This window comes from Podarcis raffonei, chromosome 6, assembly GCF_027172205.1.
Source record: "Podarcis raffonei isolate rPodRaf1 chromosome 6, rPodRaf1.pri, whole genome shotgun sequence".
Taxonomy (NCBI): Eukaryota; Metazoa; Chordata; class Lepidosauria; order Squamata; family Lacertidae; genus Podarcis; species Podarcis raffonei.
The window spans coordinates 97719215-97730058 of record NC_070607.1 but is presented as its reverse complement, the minus strand read 5'-3'; the positions used below and the strand labels follow the sequence as shown (position 1 = coordinate 97730058).

The window sequence follows — 10844 nt, the reverse complement described above, 5'->3', positions numbered from 1 at the left end:
CAGGGGAGGAGGCGGTTGTGATGCCCCTAAAACACCTGGAAAATAAAAATGCCACCGTGTGCTTTTTAAAAGTAAGGAGGGAGCAGCATGTGGAGGGAGATAGCTGCACATGGAGCGCGGGCTGCTATAATCCAACTTGTGGATCAGGCACGGCCAAGATCCGCTCAAGGGTTCCTCTTGAGCACCCTCTGCAAAGGAGCCGGATGTGGCCCTCTCGTATTTTAACTCTGGGCCTTATACATCTCCCACCAGGAAAACTAGGGACTGGGGAACCCCTAAAATAGATATGGGGGTGCATGGGGAGAGGAGAGGGAGAGGAAGTCCCACTGTGCAGGCAAAAGCCCTGGTGCTGTAACTAGGAAACTTCATTGGCTAAAACCCTACAGAGCATGATGGTCAGCTATTTCATTCTGAAAATGGCTGGAACACCCCCAAGCAATTGAGATCAGAAAGAGTATTTTAATGAGACAAAACAACACATGATGGACATGATCCAGTTGCATTTCAGCACTTGCAAATCCCATTGATTTCCGCAGGAAAAGTTAAGAATCCAATGTAATCAACACACTTTGCTTTGGCTCGATTGCTGCCCATAGTATTTATTTCACTCAACAACATTTACAGGAAAAGAATTGAGAAAGCAGAACACTTAATGAATGCATGAACCCGTGCGTTACTGGGAAGCAAGTTTCCTTTAAATTGGCAGGCCTTATTTCTGAGTGAATGAGTTCCAGATGACACCCCTGTTCATCGCCTGCTGCCAAACCACCAGGTGTGTTTCCTCTGTTTCATGCAGCGAAGAAAGGTAGACTCTCCTTCATTCAAAAGCGAAAGGATTTGCAGGTGCAAAGAGCAGAGATAAATGTGCCTTGCAGAGGAGAACTCTGTGCTCTTCTTTTCAGCTCAGGGCTGGTAGTCAAGGTCACAGTTGACCTGAGCATAACCCTGTAAGTTAAAAGGCAAGAGGAGAGTCAATACATGCTGCCAGAGGGATCTTGGGTAGAGGAACAATAAGGAAAGGTGTTCAAATTATCATACACAGAAGCAGTTTATTTCTGGGGCTCAGGAGACCGGGTGCAAGATGGCACTCAGAAGCAAACGCAGTGGCCCTTCAGATGGCGTTGCACTCCAAATCCCATCGGCCCAACCAGCATGGCCAAGGGGCAGCAATGATGGGAGTCGTATGTAGCCCAACAACATTTGGCTCCCAGTACGTTTCCGAGCACAATTCAAAGTGTTGGTGCTGACCTGTAAAGCCCTAAAAGACCTCAGTCCAGTATACCTGAAGGAGCGTCTCCACCCTCATCGTTCTGCCCGGACGGGGTGGGGGTGGGGAGACAGGAGGCAGGCGGGTGTGGAGGACTCCCTGGTCCTGAATGGGGCAACTGTGCCCCTGAAGGACCAGGTGCACAGCCTGGGAGTTATTCTGGACTCACAGCTGTCCATGGAGGCGCAGGTCAATTCTGTGTCCAGGGCAGCTGTTTATCAGCTCCATCTAGTACGCAGGATGAGACCCTCCCTGCCCGCAGACTGTCTTGCCAGAGTGGTGCATGCTGTAGTTATCTCCCGGTTGGACTACTGCAATGCACTCTACGTGGGGCTACCTTTGAAGGTGAACCGGAAACTGCAATTAATCTACAATGCGGCAGCTAGACTGGTTACTGGGAGTGGCCACCGGGACCACAACACCGGTCCTGAGAGATCTGCATTGGCTCCCTGTGTTTCCGAGCACAATTCAAAGGGTTTAAATTTAAAGCCCTAAACGGCCTCGGTCCAGTATATCTGAAGGAGCATCTCCACCCCATCGTTCTACCCGGACACTGAGGTCCAGCTCCGAGGGCCTTCTGGTGGTTCCCTCATTGCGAGAAGTGAGGTTACAGGGAACCAGGCAGAGGGCCTTCTCGGTAGTGGCGCCCGCCCTGTGGAACACCCTCCCTTTCAGATGTGAAGGAAATAAGCAGCTATCTTATTTTTAAAAGACATCTGAAGGCAGCCCTGTTTAGGGAAGTTTTTGATATTTAATGCTGTATTGTTTTTAACACTCGATTGGGAGCTGCCCAGAGAGGCTGGGGAAACTCAGCCAGATGGGGGGGGGTATAAATAATAAATAATAATAATTATTATTATTATTATTATTATTATTATTATTATTATTATTATTATTATTACTACTATGGACAGGCTGCCATGTTTTCCAAAGGAGGGTCAATCTGACCTCAGTTATGCTCAGAGTTTAAGGAGAAGACCTTGAGCATTTTCAGCTGTTGTGTTCATCTTGGACCACTCAGAAGAACATCAGCTGCACCAGGCCAAAGGGCCCACAATCTAGTCCAGCGTCCTGTTCTCACAGTGGCTAACCAGATGCCCTTTGTGGGGAAACCCTCAGGCAGGTGATTTGGGGATGTCTTAGCTAAATAAGTGGGGCTGAAGGAAAGGACGGAGGCAGCGCAGCCCAAGGAGTCTCACCTCATGAATTTCGATCTCGGGCTCGATGTACTGGACGTTGCTGAGCTTGGGAAGAGAGATCCCCACACTCAGAGCAGCTGCAAAGGGAAAACGACAACACGGTCAACACCCCCAACTTGATGGGGCAACTGTGGGGCAAGGGCTCATGCTCTTCATGCAGCCCCCCTCCCTCTAGGTGCTGAGCTCCTAGGACCCCAGTGGAGCTGCTGTTGAAGCGATTCGCCTGCATTACCGTTCACGTGAGCCAGGAAAGCATCCTGAAATTCGGAGAGGATCACCCTTCTCAAATAGGAGATCTGCCAGGGAGAGAAAAGGCAATGGGTTGATCCCAGATCTTGACATGAGTGATCACAGAGGAGCAAAGGAAGCTCCCTTATGCAGAGTCAGACCACCGCTCTTCCTAGCACAATTTCATCTGTGCTGACTGACAGCAACTAGGAATGGGGGAGAAATTTGATTGACGAAGCACCGAAAGCCTATTCTATCCAATTCACACGTTTCGAAACAATAGGCAGACCGAAACACAGGACTAGGCTTTGAAATCGCACTCGCCTGAATTTTGCGATGCAGTTCTCAAAGCAACCGATGTTTACAAGAATGCATGTGGTGAAGGGAAGAGTGTATGAAAATGAAGATATAAGAGGCAAAAAATACATTGCATATGGGGAAATTGCTCGCAAAAAAATGCCTCTTCAGTCAAAACTGCATATAAAAATGTGTTTATTAGGCAAAATTTGCACTAAGATGCTAGAGAAGTTTCACTTTATTAAGCATCACAAATTGCTGCAAAATGTGGAGAACTGAATTTAAGAATGGAAGAAAGAGAAACCACAGCAGCTGAAATGGACAGATTCTTCCATGTCTTGCAGTGACTCCCCAGGGTTGTAGACTCAGGGCTGCTTCACAGCCCTACCAGCAGATGCTGTCGTCCAGCCCAGACACTGAGGTCCAGCGTCGAGGGCCTTCTGGTGGTTCCCTCCCTGCAAGAAGCGAGGTTACAGGGAACCAGGCAGAGGGCCTTCTCGGTAGTGGCACCCACCCTGTGGAACGCCCTACCTTCAGATGTCAAGGAAAGAAACAACTATCTTACTTTTAAAAGACATCTGAAGGCAGCCTTGTTTAGGGAAGCTTTTAATGTTTAATGCTGTATTGCGTTTTTAATATTCGGTTGAGAGCCACCCAGAGTGGCTGGGGAAACCCAGCCAGACGGGTGGGGTATAAATAATATATTATTATTATTATTATTATTATTATTATTATTATTATGGCAGGAAGTGAACCTGTGACTTCTTGCAAGCAAAACGGGTGTGCCACCCACTGCCCTGTGGTCCTTCCCCCATACTAATAATAATAATAATAATAATAATAATAATAATAATAATAATATCTTTATTGTCATTGCCCCCTCTCAGGGACAACGAAATTACTCAAGGGAGGTTTGGGTCGCCTGGTCCCCGGATACACGTGCGCACAGAGTAAGAATGAAACAACCCTCTGCAGAGAGACTATAATTCATTGCTGGTGAAACAACACAGAGGATCAACGTACAGTAGGAGAAACCAAAAGTTAGAGATGACTCTAAGGGTCAGACCTGGGGCTTTTACACATCTGGAATCCCACCAGATGTCAAAGAGAACAACGACGACCAGACTTTTAGAAGAAATGTGAAGGCAGCCCTGTTTAGGGAAGCTTTTAATGTTTAACAGACCACTGTATTTTAATATTTTGTTGGAAGCCGGCCAGAGAAAATTTTGCTGACCCCTGTTGTAGAACCTCAGAGGTTGTGTCAAGGACCCTGCGCTGTGGGAGCTGAGCACCCACAACAATTTTTTTGTGGGTGCTCAAGCACCCAGAGCCCCCTAGAGTCTTGGGATACTGCAGAAGACATGGCCTAAACAGGCTCAGAACAGCTATGGGACCCACTTGGGAGCACAGCATAGGCGTAAAATGCACAGCAAACCACCACCACCCCAGCTAAATCCCCCCCAAGCAAAAATCCTGGCTACGTCCATGGAGCGCAGCAAGGAAGGCAAAAGGCAGATGGCGTACCTCTGTTATCTCCACGCTAGAAGACTCCACCTCCAGACCAACATCTCTGCAAGACAAAGTAGAATGACATGAGCCATGATGGCATCAGCTGCACCACTGAACTGGACACTCAGGTCCATCAGGTCCCTGAGGAAAGGACGGGGACTGGAGTGTCCCTTTCCTCCTTCACCACAATGAAAGCAGAAAACAGTTGGCCCTCGTCAGGGGGGCGGGGTGAGGCAGGAAGTAAAATGGTAAGGAAAGTAAAATGTCTGACTGAACTCACCCATGGACGGCAACTGTCAGATGGAGACTTGTAATTGTGACATCCAGCTTGACAGCTAAGCTCAGGTCCTGCAAACAGAAGACCGGGAGGGGGTCATTTTCATGAGAGAAAGCTACAAAGGCTCTATCCTTTGTTTGTTTGTTTCCTTGTTTGTTTATAATACTTTTATGTTGTGAACCATGCTATGATCTTCAAATGAAGGTGGTATTCAAATTTTAATAGCAATAGCAATAGTAATATACAGTGGTACCTCAGGATGCGAACGGGATCCGTTCTGGAGCCCCGCATGCATCCTGAAGCGAATGCAACCCGCGACTGCGCGTCTGTGCGTGCGCAGGTCGCAATTCGCCGCTTCTGCACATGCGCGTGACATCATTTTTACCATCTGCGCATGTGTGAGCGGCGAAACCTGGAAGTAACGCGCTCCATTACTTCCAGGTTGCCACGGAGCGCAACCAGAAAGCGCTCAACTTGAAGCAGCTTCAACCCGAGGTATGACTGTACAGTCGTACCTTGGTTTTTGAACAGAATGCGTTCCGGAAGTCCTTTCGACTTCTAAAATCAAGGCACGGCTTCCGGTTGGCTTCCAATTGCACAGGTGCACCAGAAACAATAGCAGAAGCCGCATCGGATGTTCGGCTTCCAAAAAAAGTTCAAAAACCGGAACACTCACTTCCGGGTTTTGAAAGTTCGGGAGCCAAAACGTACGAGTACCAAGGCGTTCGACAACCAAGGCACAACTGTAGTAATAATAGGAGCTTGTGTTGCTTGTCACACACACCCCACACGCTACTGAACCCACCCCACACATTGTCAACCCTCTTCCTTTTACACCTCACCCAACCTGCCGCACCCCCCACCACCACCGCCTGTGCAGCTTGCTTCAGCTCTCTGACCCACCCACAGCTCGCCCAACCCATTGCCCACTGAGAGCAGAAATCCTATATTTTAAAATCCTACATGGGCAGGCACACTCAGTCTCCAGAGTGTCGATGGACAAGTGCAAATATTTATAAACCACTTGACAATTGAAAGCTGCCAAAGAGGTGGATAGTATGATAAAATACAGACTGTAAATAAAAATTGCAGACTTGGTAAACTAAAAGAAATAGCCCCATTTCTACAATAGTACAATTAATTTTCCCTAAAATGACCAGGTCAGACTTCAAGAGGTGACTTCTGCTTAGATGCATCACTTGCTTGATTTGCAAGAGGACAATGCATAAAATATCAATGTGCTACACACTTGTCTTATGTGAGCTGGCAACTCATTCCAGAGGGCTGGAGCTGCAACACTAAAAGCCCAGGTTCTAGTACATACTAAGCACATCCCTAGGTCACATGGTGCTCTCAGCAGTGCCTTCATCTGAGGAACATAGCTGCGGCGCAGGGATATATGAAGTGAGATGGTCCCTTAGGAGATCCATATGGATGTACAACCATTGTAGATGGCAGTTCACACACAGGTGTGCATTTGCAGTGCGAGACTCGTCCCAGCTGCATTCAGATGGAGCCCAGCACAACGGCTGTTGTCCAGCAAGAGCTCTGACATCCAACCTTCGTGCTGAGCGAGCCGTCATGTCCCTGAGAGCTGCAAGTCGCCAAGGCAGGAGAACAAGGAAACAAAGGCTAGGTGCTTTTACTTACCACGCCCAGGGTGAAGAGCGCCTGCGACTGTTGGAAAGATCCGGATTCAGCCACGCCCACCTGGATGGCGGGACTGAGGCGCAGGATCGCTGCGCCCTCATGGAAGCTGATGATGGGGAGCTTGCTGACCACCACGTTGAGCATCAAGGCAACAGCCTGGGGATAACGCTTTGAGATCTATAGTGGGAATGGAAGGAGGGGGTGGTTATTTGCCTTGTTGCGGCCCATCGCACACCCGAAGCTGCCTAATGCAGAATTAGGCCCCTTTAGCCCTGGCAGAGACGCTCTACCCAATGACGTAGCAGGGGAAACCACAAGGGGCGGTTGCTCCGGGCACAAAATTTTTAGAGGCGCAAAATGTCAACACCCAGCGCTGCCTCAATGCAGCTGCACGCTTCCCTCACTGGGCTCCATTGAAAATGGCTTCTCCATGCGAACCAGAAAGTGACCTCTCCAGACAATGGAACAACTCTTCTTTTCTTATCTCTGCAGCTGCAATCTCCTGGGTGATGCGGATGCCTTTATGCAGTTGCATGCACATAGCTGTCAACGTTTCCCTTTTTTTAAGGGAAATTCCCTTATTCCAAATAGGATCCCTCGCAATAAAAGGGAAAAGTTGACAGCTATGGTCCCTTGGCACTGGCAACCCCTGCTACACCACTGCCTCTACCTTCTCCCTCACACTCCCTTAAGGACTTATTCCCACTTACCATTTGGCCTGCTCTTAAAAACTTTAAAAAGGGACACGGGTAGCACTGTGGGTTAAACCACAGAGCCTAGGACTTGCCGATCAGAAGGTCGGCGGTTCGAATCCCTGCGACGGGGTGAGCTCCCATTGCTCAGTCCCTGCTCCTGCCAACCTGGCAGTTCAAAAGCACGCTCTGGCGGGAAGGTAAATGGTGGGAAGGTAAACGGCGTTTCCGTGCGCTGCTCTGGTTCGCCAGAAGTGGCTTAGTCATGCTTGCCACATGACCCGGAAGCTGTACGCCGGCTCCCTCGGCCAATAAAGCGAGATGAGCGCCGCAACCCCAGAGTCAGCCACGACTGGACCTAACTGTCAGGGGTCCCTTTACCTTTACCTTTACCTTTACCTTAAAATACCTCTCAGATCAAATAAAGGGTTTGCCAGTCCTGCATTGGTTCCTGGGCATCACTTACCGAGGGGATGGCCTGCTCCAGCATGGAGGTGGTGAGGTGGCTCTGAAAAGAAGCAAAGAATTCTCAGTCTCGGGCCTTAGGAACAGCTTGGGTCTCTCCTCTGTCCCCCCGCTCTGAGAGTCCAGGGCATTCCAGGTTTGTCTGTTTCCAGAAGTCTGTCCCATTTCTGCATTATCTGCAAACACTTTTTTTTCTTTTAGAATAGTATGTAGATATATATATATACACACACACACATACATGCAAGTTTAAACTTGCATGTGTGTGTGTTTAATTCCTTCTTAAAAATTGTTTCCCTATGTGTTTAGCAGTTTCTATTTTATCTGTAAGCCACTTCGAGTCCTTGACAGGGAAAAAGGAGGGATTTAAATAAACATAATCATCAACAACAACAAAAGCAACTGCTTTGATAGATTTTTGTAAATCACACAGCTGTAGGCAAATATTTTTTATGAATAAAGGATATTTAAATAATTAAATTATTGCTGTGACATCTTCTCATTGGTGATTCCATTGTTTTATATTTTCCATAAACCACTTTGAGTGTGAGTGTGTGTGTGTGTGTGTGTGTGTATTGCAATCAAGCAGGGTATAAATGTTGGGAAATAAATAAACAGGTTTGGGCTCGGCTCAGCTTAGGGTGGCATTCGCTACGCACAAATCACACTCCCTCTACTGACCGAGTGGCCTCCGATTTGGAGGTTCAGGGCTCCCGATTGCTCCAGGCTGGCAAAAAGACTGGCGAAGAGATGCTCCGAGAGACCCATGTTCACCATGGAGTCGTCGGAAACCGTCTCTGGGGGCGGCAGAGAGAAGGGGGGCAGAGGGCCGGCGGTTTCGAAGTCGACTGGCTTCCCCATCAGCGCAATGACAGCCTGCGGAGATTTGGGAAGAGACAGAGAGAATTAAGTGCCATCTCCCTTCCTCCGTTTTCCAATGACTGGTACGCAGAAGCATTTCCTGCCTCTACAAATAATCCTCCATATCTCCTCAAAATCATCTCTCCTGCATATTCCCCGTCTTACCTTACTGGCTGGCGCTAATTTATCGTTAATAGCTATATCCCACACCTCTTTATACCATTCTTCCATTTTATATTCTGCTTGCCCCTTCCACTTCCTGGCTATCATAGTTCGTCCGGCTGTCAATAGATTTGAGAGCAAGTCCTCATAACCTGTGAATCTCCTACTCTATCTTAAATTGATAATAATTCTACCACTGGACTTTTGGTCATCATTTTCCAGGTTATCCTGCAAGACAAACCAAGGATCCGTCAATATTGTTTCCATCCATCTTCTACGACCTGATCCCCTCCAGTCAGCTGGCTATGTCAGATATGTCTTGTGGTCCAAAAGATCTGTTGGGCACCAGGTTGGGGAAGGCGGGTCTACAATACCCATTAGCAGAAGACTTCCTCGCTTCTACCTGGAGATGTTGATTCAGGCTGAACCTGGAACCTTCTGCATGCAGAGCAGCTGTCCTGACCCTGAGCTATATGGCACATCAGTGTTCATGCAAGGTCTGGTTCCCAGGCTAAGTGGGAGCCCGGCAGGCTTGGGGTCGGGTGTAGGGAACCTACGTTTAAATCCAAATCGATGTAATCTTCGGTGATCTCAGGATCTTCCATCATGGCGTACTGGAGGCTTGACATGGGGTTGATGGAATTCAGGCCTGCAGGGGGCGAAAAGATGGCACAAAGAGGACATTGGGTTACACCGAGGGCTCTGCACGCAGTTTTAACTCTGCAGTTTCATCATCATTCATGAATCAATCATCGTAATGAAGTACCTTCCAATTCAAGTACTGTACAAGATGCCCTGCTCCCTGGTCTGGACCCTGTCCACTACCTGTGCTCCTGGGTCTGATCTGGAGGGTGATTCAAGGGCAGGACTGCTCTTTATCAAGGGAATAATAATAATAATAATAATAATAATAATAATAATAATAATAATAATAAATTTTATTTATACTCCGCCCTCCCTGGCCAGAGCCGGGCTCAGGGCGGATAACACCAATAAAATAAAATCACAGTAAAAACATAATAGGGGGGAAAGAGAGGGAGAAGGGGAAAAAACCCCAATTTAAAATACAGGTTAAAATGCAATTTAAAAATCCAGCATTGCAGCAGGCTGGACTAGATGACCCTTGGAGTCCCCCCAACTCCAAAGTCCTATGATTCTGTGAAGACACCAAGAACTGCCACGGGCATCAGCTGCAACTTTTAAGAACTTCTGCATGAATTTGCTTTTTCCTCCTTCTCGCACCTTCCTCTTTCCTTGTGTGTTGTGCCTTTTTAGAGCTTGACGCCAGGGACCGAGGACTTAGTACTGGTTTTTATAAGCCACTCTGAGGGCCTTTATATATATATATATACTGCAGAGCAGGGTATAAATGTTGTGAGTAAGATTTAAAAGTACACTACTATGGAAAAATGATCTGAACGCTTTAGACTGAAACCTATCCTGTGAGCTTAATCTGTAATAGAAAAGATTTTCCAAGTCTGTTTTGATGCCATATGGATAGCTGCATACAAGACGTAACATCTGTACATGTATTCGTCTTGGGAGACAACACTTTGTGTTTGGCAATTGTTTTTACAATTTTCAATAAAGTTGTGTGCTTTTTAACGGTGAGGAGAATCCCTGCTACAAGCTTGCAATCTCTAATTGGGGAAATAAGAAAGGATGCAAAATAATTTGTTATCGAACTATAATCATACAGCCACTAGACGGATCAATGGGCTGACCCTGCACACTGAAGCGTCATATTTTTGTGTTGATAACAAATTAGGTTCTACTCTGCCTTGCAGTGGTCTTTGCTATCTCAGCAGCCTCAGAATGGAGGACTGAAGTTGAACCTTCTATAGGGGATGCCTGAGATCTACCCAATGGGGCTGTGTGGGTATCCTGAACATGGAGAAGCTCTGCCGTTTACCCAGATCTGTCGGCTTGCTGTTGGAACTGCCTATGAGAACCCACACAAAACCGCACAGCCCCAAGATCTCACAAGAGAACCAGTATGGACCTGGTCAAAGCCAGTAGGCCAATAGAGAGCCAGTCAGGGAATGAACCTTGCAGCTGTTTTCTCAGCAAAAAATACCTGATACACTCAAAAGAAAAGGAACCCTCAAGGCTCCCCAACATTTGAAAACAGTCTCCAGGAACCCACACACCACTGCAATTCTCCGAAATATATTCCCAGCTGGCTCAGCTCCAGGACCTTGTTGCAGGAAGCTGGCTCTTGTAATCTTCTGTTGACT

The 10844-nt window shown here is 47.5% G+C and overlaps 1 protein-coding gene across 1 annotated transcript in view; it reads right to left on the bottom strand.

Annotated features, from left to right (window-relative positions):
* Window positions 1-583: 583 nt before the first annotated feature.
* Window positions 584-10844, bottom strand: part of BPIFB2 (BPI fold containing family B member 2) — a 36671-nt gene continuing 26410 nt past the window's right edge. The window contains exons 9-17 of the mRNA XM_053391730.1: window positions 9165-9256; window positions 8266-8460; window positions 7586-7627; window positions 6428-6604; window positions 4781-4848; window positions 4516-4561; window positions 2699-2762; window positions 2467-2543; window positions 584-945 (exon numbers count right to left, since the gene is read on the bottom strand). Coding sequence (XP_053247705.1) covers window positions 904-945; window positions 2467-2543; window positions 2699-2762; window positions 4516-4561; window positions 4781-4848; window positions 6428-6604; window positions 7586-7627; window positions 8266-8460; window positions 9165-9256 — 803 coding nt within the window. The 3' untranslated portion in view covers window positions 584-903. The remainder of the gene's footprint in view (window positions 946-2466; window positions 2544-2698; window positions 2763-4515; window positions 4562-4780; window positions 4849-6427; window positions 6605-7585; window positions 7628-8265; window positions 8461-9164; window positions 9257-10844) is intronic.